This window comes from Lepidochelys olivacea (assembly GCF_965140295.1).
Source record: "Lepidochelys olivacea isolate rLepOli2 genome assembly, chromosome: 3".
In the NCBI taxonomy this organism is placed as follows: Eukaryota; Metazoa; Chordata; order Testudines; family Cheloniidae; genus Lepidochelys; species Lepidochelys olivacea.
The window spans coordinates 6,231,097-6,252,030 of NC_140413.1; the positions used below are offsets into that span (position 1 = coordinate 6,231,097).

Below are 20,934 nucleotides of genomic sequence, written 5' to 3' on the forward strand. Positions count from 1 at the left end.
ATTTGGAGCTATTTGACTGGGCCCTGTGGGAATAGGTGCGAGCTCAGCAAGGCCAGGGCAGTTTGGGAACTCTGGCCTCATTTAGTAAATAAACAAATTAATTAATAAAAGGACGATTAATTAATCAATTAATAAAATTAATTCATTAATAAAAGGACGATTTACCCTGAGCAGCAGGAAAAACACCGGGGGAGATGCAGTAGGGGCTGTGAGGTAGCGGGGAAGGCTCATTATTTCAGACTTTTAAAACTAGCCTGGACAAAATAGTCTTTTCTGTCTTATAGGGGCAGGTTCCCTGGAGGCCTCACTCCCCTGAAGACAAGGGAAATAAACCAGCTGAGAATCTGACCCCCACCGTGGGGTGCATGACAGATTGAGTGAGATCTGGCTGATTTTTCATCCTCTGTCTCTTTGTTTGTTTAATGGTGGCTCAGGTCCCCCCAGTGCCCTTTGCACGGGGAGCAGGAGCTGGACTTTGGAGTCTCTTCAGGGCAGGGACCGTGTCTCCCTGTAGGTGCAGGTTCAGTACGTGGCACAATCGGGGCATGATCCTGGCTGATGCATTTGAGGATCCCGGTCATGTCCATTAATAGGGTTCTCCAAAGTTGCCCCGGATCTCTCCGGCCAGCTTTGCTCTCTCCCAGCCTCTCTCCCGGAGTTGAAAATAGCTTCTTTGTGTGACATCATCCTTTGGGTACCTGGCCTGCAAGGAGTTACTCAGGCAATCCCTGCTGCCCTGACAAGAGGCTGCCCAATCAGCAAAGGCCCTGGGCTCGGCCAATCGGCTGGCTCGGAGGTGATGTCATGGTGAGAGGCTGGCAAGCGGGGCTGATGCTGGCAGGAGCCCTCAGCAGCAGTAAGCGAATGAGCAGCACCAGGAGCGACAGACAGAGGAGGTGTTGGGGGTAAGTCGCAAAGGAAGGGGAAGCAGCGAGGAGCTCAGGCAGGGAGGCCGGCATGGGGGGCTCTGTTGCTTTGGTGGGTTTGAACCCTGGGATCCCAGGTGGGTTGTGCCCGGCATTGGGTTAGCAGGACAATCCCAGGGGGAGGAAGTGGCGCGAGGGGGTTTTACAAAGCCGATTGGCACCGTTTGCCGTCTTTCTGTCCCGTGTCTCCTAGACGCCCGGGCTGGGTCTGAAAGCGCCGTGATCCCCCACGTGCAGAGTGGCTCCCCGTCGCTGGGTGCGTCCAGCTGCAGGCTCCCTCTTTGTCTGCCTGTCCTGTCTGACTCCCACGTGCTGGCTCGCTCTCACCCCTTTGCTTTGCTGCTTGGTGAGGCACAGGCTCCGGTACCTGTAGCAGTGTCCAGGAGTGGTAGCCACTGGACCACTCCAAGAGAGAGACTCCCAGCTCCACCCCAACAGCTGGGCGCCAGCTCCCTCCTCCTCCTCATCCCAGAGCTCATCTGTGCTTGGAGCAGGGCTCCCTGTGCCCAGCTGGTGGGTGCATCCCCCCAGGCAGAGAGAAAGTGCAGTGAGTCCAAATCTAAATGCACTGGTTGGTTTTTTCCTTTGAAAAGTGGGTGCCAGCCTTTACTCTGGGGCTGGATCCTGTATGTTTGACGTTTTCTTTCATACTAATCTGTCTAGCCATAACCTGGATTGCATGGAATTTTCTCTCTCTCTCTCTCTCTCTCTCTCTCTCTTTCTTTCCTGCTCAACCCCACAATAGATGCATTGGGCCTAATTCTGATCTCCAGCTGGTGTAAATGAGGAGTAGCCCCACTGAACATGGGGGTAAAGTCAGTGTACATGGGATCAGGATCAGGCCCGTTGAGTTCAAGGCTTGCCGGCTGTACGCTGGCGGGTCTCTCTGATCCCACTTCCCAACTGGCAGAGAGGAGGGCTGCAAATTCCTGCCTCCCTGTCCACGCACCCCACCCAACCTTTGGGTGGAAAACTCCATTAGCCCCAAGTAGAGTCAGTTAGGGTCACTCCATGCTTCCGGAACATGCCCCGAAGATGTCGCCTGTGGGGGCAGCCCCACCTGAGAGCCAGCTGGGGTGGGACGGGATGGCAGGGGCCTGGACCGGGGGTTCCCAGGTGGGACATCCCGAAGACGGAGAGTTCCAAAGAGGCTTCCCCTGCCTTACTAGATGGGAACAGCTGGTACCAAAGCAGCAAGAAGTGAAGAAGCAGCCAGGCTGGGGGGAGGGAGGATGCTGTCAGTGCTGGAAAGGGTGCGGGGGGGCACAGTCTGCTTTATTGATGGAGGCAGGAAACGTTCTTTCCTTGCAATGTCTTTAAATATTATTTCAGATGGGGAGAGGCAGGTGAGAGAGAAGAGGACTGGGTGGCAGCTGGAGGGCATTGAGCTTTTAAAAGCTGAACCAGCCCTGGAGGGGGTGGAGGTTTCCCCGCCTGGGGAGGGCTGTGCAGGCAAATCGCACCAGCCCTTCCAGACGCATGGACGCCTCATTGTTCAGCCCAGATGAGCTCATCTGGCATTATGCAGGGCGGCTGCTGCTTCTGCCCAGCAAACAGTAGTGCTCACAGCAAAACTCAATGGAAGTCAGTGGGTTTGTTTTAACCATCAGCGCCTGCTTCCACAGTCCTGGTGGGCTCCCTGCCCCGCAGCCTGCCTGGCCCTCAGGCTGTTTCAAGCTGTGGTGCTGGTGCCCCTCAATCCTGACCTGCAGCCCCCCGGCTATTCCAGCCTTGGGCTCCCTACACAGCCCTGTCCAGGCCCCTCACTTCTGACCTGCAGCCCCCCTGGCTATCCCAGTCCTGGGCTCCCTACACAGCCCTGTCCAGGCCCCTCACTCCTGACCTGCAGCCTCCCTGCTATCCCAGTTCTTAGCCTCTCTTGAGTAAAGAGGTACAATGTGGAGATTTATGTGGCGATGCTGGGAGATGGACAAACATCCACTGGGGCCTGGGAGGAATCGTTTCAAGCGTTCACTTCAACCAGGCCTTCAGAAGGGCTAGCCCGCGGGCCCTGCAGCACACTTCTTCATTAGCCGCTGAGGAAGGTGCCTTTCAATCGGAGCAGAGGGGTTCCAGTCAAGGTGGCCGGGCTGTGCACGCTTGGCCAGGCTGTCCCCACGCTGCATGGCACGTCAGAGCCCCTCCCGCGTTTTGTAACTATGTCGGCCTCGAGTGGCAGCAGCCACCCGTGGGATCAGCCCGCACACTGCTGCAGCGGGGGAAATTCCCCCTTCGCTGAATAGGGAGCAGCCTGGGTCGGGGGGCAGTAGGTCTGGGCCCTGGGAGGTCTACGCTGCCCCAGCATGTGGCTTAGCTTGGTGCCCGGGAGTTGTGGGAACGATGGGTTAACGACTTCTGACCTATTGCGCGAGTCTAGGTTTTTCCAGAGTACCTGTCGCAATGGCAGCAGGATTCACTCCACCAGTGACACACGTTTGGTGTTCAGACACCAGCACAAACCGCTCCCCGCCATTAGCCCCTTTCCCATGTGGCCCAGCCTCTCCCTGTTAGCGTGACATCCCCGGAGAGGAGTGCTCTTTGCTCAGCCCTGGCTGTGTGGCTGGGACTGTCCAGGAAATAACAGAGTTTTACAGAGGGGTTTCCATGGAGAGAGGCCAGGTGCTTGCAGAAGAGAGGGACCTCCCCCCCCAAGACCCTTGGATGAGTCAGGTATCGGCCCACCGCCACTGTAGCCTAGGACAACCCATTGGTCTTCAATGCACGTGTGGTTTCTGACGGGAGAGCTAGAGGGCCAGGCGGGGTGACCCCCAGGGCCCTCTGTGATCTCCAAACCCAGAGGATCAAAGAGCAGTTTAGCAAACTCTCCTCCTGCTGGGTTGTCAGGGGTGCTAGAAACAAGGGAGAGGTCCTGGGGGCCATGGCCCACCCACTTTTTAACATGGGTGTAGTAACTGAGAGCAGCCCTTGGCCCGCGTCCCTAACCCCTGGGGCATGCCACCCAGGGTACGTGGGGGGTCTGGGGCTCCCCACAATGGTCCTAGGTTCCCTGGGCAGCTCTTACCATGGCTCGGCTCCAGCTTCTGGCCTGACCAGGGGTGGGGCCTTGGGGGGGAGAGAAGGAGCAGGGGGTGCTGCCAAAGTTCCCATTTCAGTGCCCCCCCCACCCCGAGGTTCCGGCGCTCCTGTGTGATGTGACTAGGTCTCTAGCGCGCCGGGCCACGGGGCTTCCCCTGAGACAAGGCGATGGGGATCTGAGGGATAGGGAGGGTCAATGGCGCTCATCTGTGGCTCAGGATCAAGACACCTCAGCGGGGGTGAGGGGACTGGGATAGCAAGGGGTGCTGCGGGCTAGGATTGAGGAACTTTGGGGAGGGGGATCTCAGGACAGGGATGGCGGGGGGTGGGGGGGGTTGCAGGTCAGGATTGAGGTGCGTCAGGACTGGGACAGCAGCGGGGGCTGCAGGTCAGGAGTGAGGGGCATGGACAGGGGTGTGTGGGGAATGGGATCTCCCAGGACTGGGATAGCAGGGTGAGGGGGGGACTCTCGGTTGGGACTGAGGTGCAGCACCAGAGCTGTGTGTGAGGAGCCCATGGCCAGGTTAGCAGCTGCAGGCCTGCTCTGAGATGCACAGAGGTGACCTCATTTATCCTCTGTCTCTGGGCATTAAAGAGCCCTGGCTCGAAGCCAGACCGGCGTGGCCAGCAGGGTTACTGTCATTTCCGAGTCCTATCGCTCTGACAATGTGCTGGGCCCTTAGTGACCGGGACGTGCCGCCCACAAGGCCGAGGAAGATAGGAGCCCTCACAACAGGGAGGAAACCCCTTCCTCTGAGACCTCCCTCCCCTCCCCTCCACACCACCCCAGCCCCCCACCACCAACCCAGGCTCCATAACAAGGAGGCTGGGTGGCTCCTGGAGATTTGCTGAGGCAGATCCACTTGGGTTCTGCTGCTTCCCCAGGTAACAGGGGGCAGGCAGGTTCTTAGCTCCCCACCTGCCATGTTCTCTCATGATCCCAAGAGGGCACTGCTCAAAGCCTCTCCCCCCGGGCCTGTCACCTCCTGGCCATACCTCGCTATTAAAGAGGAAAGTTGTCCCCATCTGGGCCCTGCTTCCAGACCTGCCTGGTCGGTGCTGCCCCAGACCCAGGCGAGGGGCGGGAGCGCGCGGGCTCGATCAGATGGGGCTCGGTGAGCCGCCCAGCGATTCTGCCACGGCTCCAAACCCAGCCCATTCCCCCAGCTGGAGGAAACAATCCACCCATTGTCAGCACGCCAGCTCACAGCCAGCTCCCCGGGCCTGGCACGAGGCCAGGCCCATTGTTTGGGCTCCTCTTTCCCTCTGCTGTGGGGTTTGTTTACGTGGCACAATGTTGACCCGGGACGGGCTGGTTCTTAGAGCCGGTTCTGGATGCCAGGAGGTACCCGGGGGCCCACAGCTGGCTGCACCGGGGGCCCTGGGCCAGTCCAATGCCAGCTCAGAGACCTTAGCTACTGCACTTTGCATGCCAAGAAGAGGGTGGCACAGAGGACGCTGCTTTAACCGCTAACACCCTGGAGCAATGCCGACATGCATCTGCAGCCCCCCCCATCTCTCCTGCAACCCCGCCCTCCCCCCCCCAGTGACTGACGCCCCGTCCTCCATCAACAGACCCACCCCTCTCTCAGGCACCTCACCTGGCCCCCTATCCAGCCCACTGCAATGGATTTCTCCATTGCAGCCCACTCCTGCCCCCACAAACACACACACGAGGGTCGTCAGTTACAGCACATCCCTGCCTGGTGTTGGGCCAGGAGCCGGGACATTTGGCACCAGCCCCCTCCGCACTCAGCACTTCTCTCCAGCATAGGCAGCTGCCACAGCCGGTAACCTGGTCGCACGCCCTGGAACAGGTCAGTTCAATAGAGCATAGCAAACCTGGCTGGGAATTGCATTGCCTGCCCATCCCTGGCTTGATAGCTCTTGGAAAGCAGTTTAGAATCATAGACGATCAGGATTGGAAGAAACCTCAGGAGGTCATCTAGTCCAACCCCCTGCTCAGAGCAGGACCAATCCCCAACTAAATCATCCCAGCCAGGGCTTTGTCAAGGCCTTCACTCCCTCTGTAGACATTCAGTAGCCAGCTATCGAGCCAGATTCGCCGGGGACTCAGCCAGAGCTTGCAGACCTTGCTGGATCTTTCACTGAGCCCGGCCCAAGCCCTGGATTTGATTGATCCTTAGGGACTGAGTTAGTCCTTATTATGAAAGTCTTGCCCAGCCCTGGTCTGAGCAAGGTGAAGGGTGGGGCTCCTGGCATGCAGGAGATATGGGTTCTATCTCTTTCATGGCCTTTTTGTATAAGCTGGCACCAGATTCTTAACAGTTCCATGCCTCAGTTTCCCCATTTGTAACAACGATGGTGAGTGCTTTGCACTTTCGGAACTTTGCACAAAAACTGCTATCTAACTATACACTGTTATTAGCCTTCCTGGGTAGCGCCTAGAGATGTCAGCAAGTCTGGGCCCTCAATATGCTGGATGCTTTACAAGCATATAGTATAGCCCCAGGGAGCTGGAGATCGATAAGGTTCAATCTATTATTAGCCTCCCAGCCTCCCTTCTGGGTAGGTAACTATTATTACTTCCTTTTCAGAGATGGGTAAACTGAGGCACGCAACCTGCCCAATGTGGCAGAGTGGAGTCAGTGGCAGAGGTAGGGCTGGAACCCCCGAGTCTAGAATCCACAGCCAGAAGGGACCATTTATGCTCATCTATTGCGGCCAGTGCTCTCCCTCGCCCAAAGATTCCTGCATCAAACCCAACACCCTGGGCTGCTGAGCAGGGGCTTTTCATGCACAGCCCCCGGGCACCCTCCTTTGGAATTAGCCAGGCCAGGGCTCGGCCTTGGCAAGGCTCTCTCATTAGCGGAGCCAGTGCAGTGGGGAGAGTGGGGTTCAGGCCAGCCTCGGCTGCTGCCCCCCCGTCTGACATCAGGCTTTCCAGTGGCACTCAGCGTTGGCCCAGCGCCACTCCCACCAAAGTCAATGGGCATTTTATCGTTGAAGCCAGCGGGATGTTTACCACTGACCTCAATAGGAATGGCATTGGGTTAACATTGAAAACCCACCTGTCACTGCGCTGTGCCTCGGTTTCCCATATGTGTACGATGGGGCTGAAACTCTTTCCCCACCTCCCTGGGCCAATGCAATCCGAGGGGCTTTGAGATCTGCAGAAGGAGGGTTCTGCAGCAGGGCTAAGAGCTATTACACCACCCCCTACTTTGGGGGCCAGCTCCTGATGCTGCTCAGAGACCAGCTGGAGCTGGGGAGAGCGGGGCAGCGGGATGAGTACAGGAATAAAGACCTGTGCCCTGGGGGAATCAATCGGGGACACTGGGAAGAATTTTAATTGTGGTCCCTTTTCCAGCACTGTTCTGGGCGACCCATTTAAAGAGAGGCCAGCGTCTGTTTTTATCCACTGTACCCGGGCTGGGATAGTACAGGGCACATCGCATCCTGCCAGCCTGGCCTCCCAGCCGGGGGGTGGGCAGGTCACAGCTCAGAGCAGGGCAGGCTGAGAAGCCGCTGTGGTGGAAAGCTGTTTAGTGTGAGAGCAGGCCAGCGTCCTTCCTCTGCCATGATCACCAATTAAAGGCCAGACGGGACTTGTCTGCCTGCCTGAAGACCCCAGGCCACAGACAGAACTGCACCTGGAGATCAGACGTCCCATGGGGCTAAGCTAGGTAAGCAGCTGATCTTTATTGTAAAGGCTCCAGGTGATGGAGGAGGTATTTTTCATGGGTGCATTTTTCATAGCTGAAAAACCTCTTTTTGTTGACAATCAACACCAAAACCTACTTCCCTTTGAGAAAGCCAGTCCCGCTTGCTGTGCTTCTGCACCCTGGTTTGTTGTTGTAGGGTTGCCCATAAGCAAGACACACGTTTTACCTTAGGTCTGGTATTGCAGGGCAGCTCTGAGTGTGCTGGGCTGCACCCGCTGCTTTGTTATTGTAGGGTTGCTTGTGAGTGTTGGCCTCCACCCACTGGTTTGTTGTTGCAGGTGGCTGCGTGGATTGGCCACGCTGATTTATTATGGTAGGGCTGCTCAGGAGCGCTGGGCTGCCCCCTGCTGGGTTATTATTGTAGGGTCACCTACTGAGTTGAACTCGCTGATTTATTTATCAGCGGGATGTTCGCGAGTGCTGAGCTTTCCAGGCTGGTTTGTTATTGTAGGGTTGCTTGTATGATGCGGCAGCCACTAATTGTTTTGATGTGCAGGGCGGAGAAAGGTATGAAAGGGTTTGCTTTGACAATGAAAAGAGATGATCTAAAGAGGCGTTTAGAAAGAGCTCTTGGTGGGAAATCATACCACGTCTTCCCAACCTTGGCCATGCCCGCTATGCAGAGAGAGCCTGCGGGAACCAATCCACAGTCACACGCTAGGGGTCGGGGAAAGCACCGGTGCTGGGGAAAGGGGGCAGAATCCGAGACTGGGGTCATCTGATTGGCTTGAACCTCAGGACAGGCCTCTACCAACTGAGCTAAGGGAGTAACTGCTGCCCTGGTGGGGGGGGTCTCTCGGCCTTGGGAATTAATTGTGCCACGTCCTGGTGTATTATAAGGAAAAGAAATTGGACTCTGGGCTCTGAGACGGCGCTGATTCCAAACACAAGAGGCATCAGCTGTGTAACGTGGTGGGGATTCACGGGCCATGCACACGTGGCTGAAAGACCGGGAGACGCCTGCGCCCTGTAGGAGAAATAACTTCACTGGTAAATTACCTCAGTGGCATATGCCCCAGTAGTCGAGTGGGTCTTTCCAGGCCAGGTTGCCAGCTCCTGGGCAGTGGTCTGAGGGATCCTTTGTGTTATGAGTAAATCTCACTGAGTATCGTTAGCGATGAGTATCAGACTCCCCTGCCCATTGTCCCCCACCTCGCACTGCGCTGCACCCCTGCAGGGATGTGTGCCTGGCCGGGTACCCCCCGACCTGTACGAACTTGGACAAGCAGGGAGAGAAAGCTGGAATATGTGACCCACAGACTCATATAGGCCCTGCTGTGCTGGCCGCGTGTGGTCTCCGAGGGCCGTCGGGCGTTACGTAACGCTCCGGCTGTGGGACCTACTCCCCGTTTCAGCGGCTCCTTCACTGCAGGGAGGGAAGAAAAGCGGCTTTGTCTGCTCCGGTGGCTGTTTTTTTCTTTGCTTTGTTTTGTTTGGCTTCCGAAAGAACGGTTTGCATTGTCCTGATTGCCCCCTTCCTCACCTCCTCCAGCTCTGCTGATGCTCCTCAAGCCTGGCCCACAATGGCCCCTGTTATGCCAGTGCTGGGCTCCCTCCTCCCCCCTTCCCTCCCCCCCAGCTTGGCTAGTACGATCGCTGCAGGGCAAGTGTCAGGTGCATCAGCAAAAGGAGAGGGGGAAGGGGTGGGTGGGTCGGTAGGCACTGGAATAACATGACAAGCTGCACGTCGTCGGGCCTATGGGGCATTGGCACAGCAGGGTGTAGGGAGCCAGGGCTGGGATAGCAGGGGGCTGCGGGTCGGGATTGAGGGGCGTTGGCGCAGCTGAGCAGAAGGGGGCAGGGGATGAGGCTGCTATTGAACACGGTCACCTGGCAACCGCCTCGGCCCGCAAGGCCCCGTGAGCCCGACTCGAATGACCGGGCTGGAGGAGGGGGTGGGCGTATGCCCAGCTCAGCCCCCGCTGTGGGGTTACTGGGCATGGGACCTGGCGAGGCCTGATTGCCTTGGATTAGCTGGGCCGCCACCTCCTGCCCCGTCTTCACCGATCTATCCTCTTCCCCGCCATTAACCTCGGGCTTCCTCGGCTGGGGGGCCGGCGAGCCCAGCTGAAGGGGATTCTCCTCCCCAGCGAGCCGTCAAACGGGCCCGTCCTGGTGCCATGAGGCTGCATCCGCTGCCATGACTCAGGCCAGCCTTCACCCATCTGGGGCTCCTCCAGGGGCCCCCCGAGGCTTGCAGTGGGCACGGGGAATTTGCAAGGCCGGTCCATGAGCAGTGCTGCTTAGAGCCAGGATGGCCTAGTGGTAGCACCGGACTCCTGGATTCTCTCCCTGGCAAGCCACTTCTGTGTTCCTAAGGCCCTGTGGGGTCTCACTGGCCACTCTGCACGGTGGGGACCAGCCCACTGGTCTCGCAGTGCGGCTGGTTGGCTCGGCTCCCTGGTGTCTTGAAGTGCCCTGAGCGCCTGGGGTTTGAATTCTGTTTAAAGGACATCGCAGGTAGAAATGCAAAAGGGGGGGAACATCATGGAGGCGAGCAGGGTGTGGGCTGGCAGTGAGCCGGGGGTGGGGGGAGGTCCGGGGGGGTGCGTGGTTGGGCGGGTGGGTCGTATATTGAGGGCACCTGGTGCGTGTGTTTGTGGGTGCGGGGCTGTTTGTGTCTCCGATGAGAGAGAGAGAGAGTAAATGGTATTTGTGCGGGGAAGGAGACAGAGGGGGTAGAGATATCCCACCTACCCTGGGGGCGGCTGGAGTGTTTGAGCAACCCTTTGTGAGGGGGGGTATATATGGAGAGTATTTGCAAACTGGATACTAGCAAAGGTCTGGCTGTATCCACGGGGCTGGGCACTAACCACCTGGTCTCTTTGCTCCTGCAGGCCCCGAGAAAACTTCTGGCCACACTTGATTCCCAGCCTGCAGAAGGAACCCGAGCACCATGACTCTGGCTGGTACGGACGTGCCGTGAGATACCCCCAGCCCGCGGCACTTCACTCCCCCTGCTACAGGCGTCTAGCCCTGACCCCTTTCCTGTGGGACAGGCAATGGCCTTCGTCTCCATCAGCCACGTGCAGGGCTGGGGGGGATGAGGCATGGCCGCACGCTCGCCCCGCTGGGTCCCTAGCCCCGGCAGGTGCCTAGAATCACTCCAGCCTCTGTTCCTTTTGAGTTTCCTGGGAGAGTCACCTGGTTAAATTGGCAGCTCAGAAGATGCAGGAGGTGGCCCAGATAGAGATGGGCTCAGCCCCCCCCATGGGCAATGTCCCCCAGGGGCAATGCCCACGCCTCCCAGCGCGCTCCTAGGGGGCTGCAGCGAGGAGGCCTGGGTGTTGCAATGCAGTCGAACATGCCTGGCATGCCGCTTTGCTCTCCCACCTCCTCATTTTCCCACTGCTGCCACCACTCAGCGCTCCGGGATCAGGTCACAGCTTCCCCTGATTCTGGGGTGCAACCCTGGGGTTTTGCTTCACCCCGGCAGAGCTCCGCAGACCCAGTCTTGCTGCTATAACTCCAGCAGGGGGCAGGCTTCCTGGGGCTCTGTTCCTGGTCCACTCTGCCTCAGTTTCCCCTGGGACAGCAACACTTGCCTGCCTTTAGGTCCAGTGGCTAATGGGTGTGATCACCATGACAAGTGATGTGAAAAGTGAGGAGCTGTTGGTATAAAAGAAGTTTACCAAACTCAGCAGCACAGGACCTGTCTCAGCCACCATCCCGCTGATTTCACTGCTGGAGGGGAGGCCTTGGAGCCGCGGGTTTGGAATCCCTGCCCGCAGTGGACCTGTTCATCCCCTTGAGACAGACAAGGAGGGTTTGGCTCTGGGGTCCTTCCTGGCAAACCTCCTCTCTGCCCCGCAGCTGCTCCATCCCAGAGGTGGCTGCATTTCGGTCAGGGAGACGTGTGCAGGGCGACTCAGAGCAGGCCGGATTCTCTGGCCGTCAGCCGGGGCTGTGGAGACTGACTCTCCCAATGGTGTTTTCGCAGCGTACAAAGAGAAGATGAAGGAGCTCCCCCTCGTGTCCTTGTTCTGTTCCTGCTTCCTGGCCGACCCCTTGAACAAGCCAGTGTATAAATACGAAGGTGGGTCACTCAACCGCTTGCTCCTGTTAGGAGATGGGGGGTGGAGGGGGACCAGTGCACATTCATTCCTTCTGGTATTACCAAGGGCCTGCTGTGGGGAAAACAGCTGGTCTCCTGGGGTCCCCACCTGTCCTGGACCCTGCATGGCTCTATCCCACACAGCAATCATCAGTCTGGGTCAGGAAGGGCCCCCGAGGGTGAGGTTCACACCGGCTGACCCAGAGGCATCCAGACCTGGCTGGGGCTGTGCAGCTGGTGAGGGCCGCCTGCTGGCAGAAGGGAGGATGACACCACAAAGTTTGGTGCGCGAGAGTTTCACTAGGCTCTCGTAGGAACAGCTGGGAAATCCCTTAATAACAAGGGCAGAGGCAGGAGATCAGCTAGACCGAGCTCATCTGGAAAGCAAACTAGCTCGTCACAACCCGCACCCCGGATCAGGGCGATGATTGAATCCCACTCCTTCTGTCCCAAAAGCCACTTCAGCTAAGGGAGAGACTCCATGAGCTGGTAGCAGTAGGAGGCTGTTATCCTCTAGCCAGACCAGTGCCTGGAATGGGACATCACCCCTTTAGCCAGTGTATTACTAACATCAGTGATATTGGTCGCATCTGCTGTTCTTTCCTCAAAGGCCTTTCTCTCCTGGCCTATAATTAGCCTGCAGAACCCACTCTCGCTAATTGCTATTAGCTTAGCACAGTTTAAAAAAAACCCACTGGGCATTTACGTGATGAAGCACAGCCTCTGGCTAGGATAACAGTGATCAGGGCCATCCACCCTCATGCTTCCTGGTACAGACGGATCACCACATGGGATCAGGAAGAAATTCACCTTCCCTTCCCTCAGGTACAAAGGAATTTCACCATGTCAGAAGCATGAAGCATTGGCGTTTGTCAAAGACAAGCTACCGGAATAGGTAGCCCATTGGTCTGTTCCTTTCAGACAGGAACAATCTTCCTTGAGTCTCCCTTCATCTTACTTGTATTGTAAGGATCTAGAGGCAGGGCGCATGATTTCCTGGGTATTTTCTATGGCACTGTGCTCCCTGCGGGCACTCAGCAGATGCTAGAGAATAATAATAACGTTGGCTCTGGCTCCCACCGGCGAGGAGTCAGAAATGCAAGGCACTGACAGTGGGCGTTTCCACAGATTGATTTTAGGGAAGCCACAGCTAGATGGATCATTCCAGGTGACTCGCATTGGCAGACCCAGTCATGCTCGACAGCAAGGATCCATGAGAATTGGGCATCACCGCCCACGGAGTGGCCAGTTCCCGACCACCACCACCTGCCGGGCCCCTTACACCTTCTGTTCTTGTGTTGGCGCGCAGTGTTAGGTCACTCTGGAAGGCGCTGGTCCCAAGCAGCAGAGAGTCTAGCTTTCCGGATTGCCACGAGGACTGGCTCATGCTGAAAACTGGGCTCTTGGCTGCATTGTAGCCTGTATGGTTTCATCTTCTATTGCCAAAGCATAGGATCATAGAGCCATAGAACCACAGGGCTAGAAGGGACCGTAAGGGTCACCTAGTCTCACCCCTGCCAAGATGCAGGATTTGTTGGGTCGAAACCATCCAAGGCAGATGCTCTCCAGCCTCCTTCTGAAAACTTCCCGTGAAGGAGCTTCCACGACCTCCCCAGGCGTCTGCTCCATTGTCCTGCTGTTCTTACAGTTAGGAAGTTTTTCCTGAGGTTTAATCCAAATCTCCTATCCTGAAGTTTGATCCCATTGCCTCTCGCCCTGGCCTCTGTGGCAAGAGAGAACAGATTTTGTCCATCTTTTTTATGCAGTCTTTCAAGCATTTGAAGACTGTTATCATGAAGACCACTCTCTTGTCTCCCCTTCATCTCCTCTTTTCCAAACTAAACATGCCCAGATCCTTCAGCCTTTGTTCGCATGGCTTGTGTTCCCCACCTTTGATCATCTTTGTTGCTCGCCTCTGGATCCTTTCCAGTTTCTCTCCATCCTTTCTGTGCAGTGGTGACCAAAACTGGACACAGTTCTCCAAATGAGGCCTATCCAGCACTGAGTAGAGGGGTACTAGCATTGCCCGTGAGGTGCATGGCATGCCTCTGCTCATGCAACTCAAAATTGCATTTGCTTTTTTTGCAACAGCATCACATTGCTGACGCATGTTGAGGTTGTGATCCACCACAACTCCCAGAGCTGGGCGCGTTTTTTGTGTGTGTGGCAAATAGCTGTAGTAGGTTGTTATCCTCTAGGGGGATCAGTCCCTGGAATGGGACATCGTCCCCTTAGCCAGTGTGTGATTCACAGCAAATTCACCAAAAATACATTTTTCAGGTCAACGAAACTGCTAGTGAGTTCGAGTTGGATTCAGCAAATAGTTTCTGCCAGAAAAAAAAGTGTGTGTGTGTGGGGGGGGGAAGCTTTTTTGAAATGTTGGAACGGTTTGTTATTTAGCTAATTAGAGAGAGAGAGAGAGATGAAAAACACCTCCCTAAAAAAACAACTGAAACAAAATGAAACAGCATTTCATTTCTGGGTCAAACTTAACATTGTGTGACTCAACGATCCTCCCCCCCGCCCGGCTCTTCATTTCAGCACAAAAAAACAAAATAAGTCAGCTTCAGTTTGAACCAAACCAATTCCCACCCCCCACCCCCCGCCCAGATTTTTCGGTTCAGTCGCCAGACTGAAAAAAAAAACCCTAATACATGATTCCCTTCTATCTGCTCTAAGCTGAACCTTGCCCATGAAGGGCCATGTCTCCGCAGGGGCATTGCCTGTACCCTGGCACTCTCCTGCTCCTCCCAGCCAGGCCCACTCCGAGTTTACACGGCCCATTGTAAGCCAGGCCAGCCCGCAGCCTCCTTGCCAGGGACAAGCCATGAAACCGGCTGTGTTTTGAACAATGGACTGGCACAGGGGGGCGGGGGGCGGAGGGTGAGCTGGTGGGTGTGTCGGCTCAGAGAGGGTGATGGAGCCTGAGACGAGAGGGCGCGTGAGTGAGAATGAGGAGATAAGGGGTGAGGAAATGGATGAGTGACCGGTGGCTGGTGTGTAACGGGGAGTGTGTGTGTGACTGCGGGGGGAAGCGTGGGTGAATGTCGGAGGAAAAGAGCGGTGAATGGGGATGAGTAAACCAGGAGGAGTGTGAACATGAGCATAGGGGGTGAATGAATGCTCGGTGCATGAGGATATGTGTGTGAGTGTGTGTTAATACTGGGGAACTGAAGGTGTGAATGGCTGCTGGAGGACTGAGTAGGTGTGCGCTGGTGTGAGTGGATGGCAGAGGATTACGCTTGAGTGGATGTGAGTGTGAGCAGCTGGTGGGGAACTGAGTGTGAGTGAGTGGCTAGTGGTGGCGGACCGTGAGTGTGCAAGTGGGTGTGAGTATGCAAGAAGGCGTGAGTGGCTGTGGGGGGTTGAGTGTGTGTGTGGCTGCAGAGAGGTTGAGCGTGAGTGTGTGAGCCAGTCCGACTGCATGGCGGTGGGTGCAGTGTGTGGGTGGTGCAAGCAAGTGTGAGTAGCTGCAGGTGAATGTGCATGTGGATGGGTGTGTGAGCGGGTGAGTGTGAGCAGGTGTGACTGAGTGGCTGCAGGGGTGCTGTGAGTGTGTGAGCGGCTGCAGGGGGCAGTGTGAGTGTGCGAGCAGGTGGGGGGGTGAGTGTGTGAGCGGGTGTGCGTGGCTGCAGGGGGCAGTGTGAGTGTGCAAGCAGGTATGGGGGGTGAGTGTGTGAGCGGGTGTGCGTGGCTGCAGGGGGCAGAGCGAGTGTGCGAGCGGTAACGCCTCTCTCGCTCGCTCGCTCTCCCAGCGGACACCGTCGACCTCACCTGGTGTGTCATTTCGGACATGGAGGTCATCGAGCTGAACAAGCGCACCTCGGGCCAGTCCTTCGAGGTGATCCTAAAGCCGCCGTCCTTCGACGGGATCCCCGAGTTCAACGCCTCCCTGCCCCGGCGGCGCGACCCCTCCCTGGAGGAGATCCAGAAGAGGCTGGAGGCAGCCGAGGAGCGGCGGAAGGTAGGCAGAAGGGCCCCCGGGGCTCGCGCTGCGGGTGGCGGGAGAGAGGCCCTGGGGAAACGTGGGACACTGGGCCGCTGGTGCGTCATGGCGTGGGAACAGCTGCAGAGGATTCTGGGAAGAATCTGAGCAGGTCCCTGGGGACGCAGTGGAATGTAGTGGGCTCACGGGGTGAAGAACGCACGACGCCCGGCCCCGCATCCTCCTCCAGACGGCGCAGCCCATAGGGGGGAAAGGGCAGGCTCCGCGCAAAGCCACGGCCAAGCGCCTTCTGCCATCACCAGGGCCACTCTGCTGCGGGTGCTCGTCCAGCCCGGGCAGGCATCCCCCAGTGGGCATGTGCCACCTGGCTAGCTCATGTGGTTTGCCGGCATGTGAATTATTGATCATCCTTCAGCAGCCCCCACCATTACGGTGGCCAGGTGCCCAGTTTTCGATTGGAAAGTCCGGTCGAAAAGGGGACCTGACGGTGTCCGGTCAGCTCTACTGACCGGACACTCAAAGTCCGGTTTATGTAGGCGGGGGTGGGGGGGAGGCGCCGGGTCATCACCCGCCCCAGCCCCTACTCACCCGGGGCCACCTCCTACTTGCATCGGGCAGCTGCGGCTCCCAGCCCCGGCTCTGGAGGCAAGTCCCTCCTGAGCGGGTGGGAGGGGAAAAGCAGCGAGCAACAGAAAGCGGGGGAAGAGGAGTGGATGGGGGCAGGGCCATGGGGGAAGGACAGGGCAGGAGCTGGGCTTTTGGGGGGGAAGAGGCAGGGCAGGGGTGGTTCCGGCACTCCTGCTGGAGGGTCCGGTTTTTAAATATTACCAAGTTGGCCACCCTACCCTCCGCTGACCCAGCCACCAGGAGCTCTGCTGGGCAGCGGTTTGGCTCAGCGCCAGCCTCTGAATCGCCCTGCGCAGGAGAGGGAGTTAGAGATGCCCTAATGGGACTCTCCCAGCTCTTGCTTCTGCTAGTCACACAGGGGGGACACCCCCGGCCCTGCCTTAACTCCATGCCAAGCTCTGTCCTCAGCACCCTTGGGCGACTCCACTGAGTCCAGCGGGGCCCCATGGGCGCATTGGGAAGGGGTGGGGGTAAGACCTTGCACTGATTCTTTCTGGCCAACGCTGCAAGCTCCCCCCGTTGCTTGGAACCGGGCTGTCGTGAAAAGCTGGAGGCAGGAAAACACGTTCGCACGTGGAATGACAGGCAGCTTGGCCATCACTGGGCTTTGAACCGTGGGAGCTAAGAGCCGGAGTCGCCGCACCTTGAGCTAAAGGACTAAGGCCGAGATCCTCAAAGGTATTTAGGAGCCTAACTCCCATTGAGTTAGGCACCTAAATACCTTTGAGGATCCAGGCCTCAATCTCCTAGGCAGCAGCTGTGGCTGGGGTGGAGCAGGGGTTATGTATCGCAGGCTGAACAGCTGGTTCCACTCGTGACTCAGGCACCTCGCTGTCCCCAGCGGGCCCGGGACTCTGCGTGGCTCTCGCCCAGCCCTCAGCCGGCTTGTCCTGTTTGCTTTGTGGGTGCAGTACCAGGAAGCGGAGCTCCTGAAGCACCTGGCGGAGAAGCGGGAGCACGAGCGGGAGGTCATCCAGAAAGCCATCGAGGAGAACAACAACTTCATCAAGGCAGCCAAGGAGAAGCTGGCACAGAGAATGGAGTCCAACAAGGAGAACCGGGAGGCCCACTTAGCGGCCATGCTGGAACGCCTGCAGGAGAAGGTGAGCGGAGGGTGCCAGACCCAGGGCCGCGAGGAAAGGGCATGGCAAGGTGCAATCGATGCACCCAACAGGTGCCCTGGGGTGTCCCGTATTGTTATTACATCTCAGTAGCACCCAGAAGAGCCAAGATCAAGGTCCCCATTGTGCTGGACAAACACTTAGTAAGAGACAGGCCCTGTCTATTCAGACTGTAAAGACCGAGGCAGGGTTATTAGGCCCTTTGGACGGAGGGGACACTGAGGCCAAAAGCGATGACAGGCCAGATTTTTAAAGGGATGTAGGTACCAAAACAGACAGACAGGCGCTCAAGTCCACCAAACTGGTGCCATTGACCTCATCAGAGCTACGGCTCAGGTCCCGCTTAATCCCCCGGGGGCTGAAGCTTCACAGCGGTGTAAACCCTGACGTCGCCCCTGTAGCTAACGAGCTGCTCGGAGACCCAGTTTGAGCTGAGGCCCTGAGCGGGATTCCCAGAGGAGGCAGGGGACCGCCTGGCTCACCAGCAGCGCCCGGTCCACCAGGCCGGCTCTGAGCCAGGCCTAAAACCGGGTACCTGTCAGACCCCGCAGCAGGAGGGCCAGAGACAGGCCACCCAGAGATAAGGGGGGCAGCACCACACCCACATGAAGGACAGCCACTCAGGGAAATGCAGGCCGAGCCGGTGAGCGGGACAGGCGGAGGAGGGATTTTCGGCTGCTAGGGCCCCTAGCTTAGCTGACTCAGGTGTCTGACTCTGGGGGAGAGTTCACAGCTGAGGATCCCACCCGGAGGCATCCATCTCTCGCCCACACCTGCTCAGCCACTTAGCCCCTAACCCTTCCCCGCCCTCTCCTCAGCATTTCACTCCTGGCTGGCCTGCTTCAGAAAACCCCCTTTTTAGGGACTTAACGATCCCCCTAGACCCTGCAGGGAGCCACCAAAATCAGGGCAGAAAGTTCTGCTTAGCAACGGGTCACCCAGGGGCTGGGCCTCATTCTGCTCTGCTGGGCAACACCTAAACCCCTTTCCCAAGCTGGCCCCGAGTGATTTGCTCAAGGCCAAGTCTGTGGCAGAAGTGGGAACCAAATCCTGCTCCCCTGAGACCCAGCCCAGTGCGTTGCCCCCGTCCCTCGCCATGCCGTCCCCTGCTCCCCTGGCTCCACTTGGGGCTGGTTCCCTCCTAGCTCTCTTTAATCTCGGCAGCTTCATTCTTAATTGCGAGGGGGCCAGCTGCAGCTGCTGGTGTTGGGGGTGGGTTTGGGCAGGGGGTCTGCACCACGTGACTCATTGGGCCCAATCAGCGCCTCCAGCTGCTGGGTAGCAGCAAGATAATCACAGACTGGAGCAGGAATCGGAGTGCGGTGGGCGGGAGGGAGATGGGGGAGCTGCCCGGGAACCTGACTCCCATCAGTACAGAAGCACAGATTTTGGGGTCCGCGCTGAGAGAGGGCCAGCAAAGGCAGCTGCCTTGTTCAGTGATGATCATTTCCCTCGACCGCCTGCCTGTTAATCTGACTTGGGCTGGTGTTAAGTGATTGCCCCTGTCCCAATGGAAAGGGAGGGGTCATTGGTAACCCCACCATCTCTCTCCTTCCCTTCCCTTTGCCTGCCTGGGAGGGAGACTCCAGTCCCAGAAACCCACCGCTGGGATGGGGCTTTCCAAATGGCGGTTCCTATCCCTCTCTCCAGCGCCTCTCTGAAAGGCTTTGGGCTCAGAATAGGGTGGCAGAGCAGGGTGACCTTCGGGGACAGCCAGGCAGTTCTGGACAGGAGTCAGAGACAGGCCAGGCAGACAGACAAACAGCTGGGCTTGTCGGCTAGCTCACGAGTGCAGCTGCTGGCCCCCTTTTCCATCTCGTGCCAAGGCATGTCCACTGAATCTCTCTCTTGGTCTTCCCCCAGCCGCCAATGCAGGCTGGTCTATGTCTCAGTTTAAGGTACTTCGATGGCTCCCTTATCTGAGCACATCACAGCCTTTACTGTCTTTCCCTTTGGACGGCAGGGCAGTGCAATGAGCCCCATTGTCCAGATGGGGGAACTGAGGCACAGGGCGCCTGGGGCAAAGCAAGGATTTGAACCCAGATCTCCCAAGGCTCAGACGAGCACCCTCACCATGGGTCCCTCCTTAGAGACTTCCCTGCTGCTTTGTCCAGGCTAGTTTGAAAGGCCCCGAGCAAAGCGATGCCCAGCACCTTCCCAGGGAGACTGCACAGCCTGGGAAACGGCTCATTCTAAACGTGCATTTGCTCTGTTTCACCTCCTGTCTCCTAAACCCAGCTCCTTGGGCTGCCCTATATGCAGTTCCCCTGCCTCCTGGGTTACAGCACCCCCGCCAGGTGCCATCCACAGAGGACAGCACCCTGGTACAAACCAGCGAGGAGGCCTTGGCGCACACACTCCCCCGTGGGCCGCACCCCTTGAACATTAATAGACCTCTTCTATCTCCTGGAAGAGAGATAAATAAATCCATCCCAACTCCAGTGCACCAGGTCCTGCTCCTCCGCCAACTCCTCTCCTCACTAGCCTCCTCCAAACACCTTCTCCAGCCTTCACCTTGTATCCGAGAGTGAGACGGAGAAGACCAGTCGAAGCACACGTCTACAATGCAAAATGAGAAACCCGCGGCTGGCCCATGCCAGCTGACGCAGGCTCGCAGGGCTATAGATGTTTTGTCTCAGGCTGCAGCCTGAGCTCTGGGACCCTCCCACCTCGCAGGATCCTAGAGCCCGGGCTTCAGTACAAGCCTGGACGTCTACACGGCAGTGAAACAGCCCTGGGAGCTGAGCTCTGCGCACCTGAATCAGCTGCCATAGGCCAGCCATGGGTTTTTAATTGCAGCGTGGACATGCCCTGTGGGACATGCAGTGTGGTCTTGTCTGATCAGCTCCGCCTTTCTGGATCTGGGCCAAGGACTATCCGTGCCTGGGCACCAGTGCAGCCCTTAATAATCATGACACTGGTGGCTTTGGTGGTGTTACACGGGGGAGGAACCTGGGCCACCACCCTCTGTCCGTGCTTCCCAGTCAAACCGCTCCACAGTCCCCTTGTCGCTGCCCATCATTGAGTCCTGAAGCCCAGCACACTAACAGGGTCCCCCTTCCACCTTCCCCCAGGACAAACATGCGGAAGAGGTGCGGAAAAACAAGGAGCTCAAGGAAGAGGCCTCGAGGTAGAGAGGCCAGGACGGTGGCGGTTTGGACTGACAGCTCCAGTGAAGCTTTGCGACCGATGACGGGGAGTTCCTCTGCTTGCTTTGTTTGTGAATGTAAAGATTGACCAGTGAAGCCATCCTATTTGTTTTGGGGGAGGGCGGGGGGATGGGGAGGAGAGAGATGGGGCAGGGGGGTGTTTGTTGGAGGGAGGACGGGGGGCAGGAGGGAATAGACACACCCCGTTTGGGAAGTCTACAATCCTCTCCACGGTTTCATTTTTACTTCCTCATCATTAGTGTCTAAGAAAGAGTCCAAACGAACAAAGGGTCGGTGACGCTGGAAGTTAGGGGAGGTGACACGACGGGGTGGGAGAGGGATGTGCAGCGTGGGTGAATTTAATTTGGGGATCAGTGCCGAGTGGACGG

At 57.6% G+C, this 20,934-nt stretch overlaps 1 protein-coding gene across 2 annotated transcripts; it reads left to right on the top strand.

The window, feature by feature from the left end:
* Positions 1 to 784: 784 nt before the first annotated feature.
* STMN4 (stathmin 4) lies at positions 785 to 20,667 on the top strand. 2 transcript variants are annotated; one of them, XM_084622824.1, is made up of 6 exons: positions 785 to 905; positions 10,486 to 10,557; positions 11,589 to 11,684; positions 15,458 to 15,666; positions 17,187 to 17,378; positions 20,471 to 20,667. In XM_084622824.1, exons 2-6 carry the CDS (start codon positions 10,545 to 10,547, stop codon positions 20,528 to 20,530), a joined length of 570 nt encoding a protein of 189 aa, XP_084478950.1. In that variant the 5' UTR covers positions 785 to 905; positions 10,486 to 10,544; the 3' UTR covers positions 20,531 to 20,667. The 2 variants fall into 2 exon arrangements, with proteins under 2 accessions (XP_084478950.1, XP_084478951.1); XM_084622825.1 differs by lacking the exon at positions 785 to 905 and adding an exon at positions 7,591 to 7,609.
* The last annotated feature ends 267 nt before the right edge of the window (positions 20,668 to 20,934 follow it).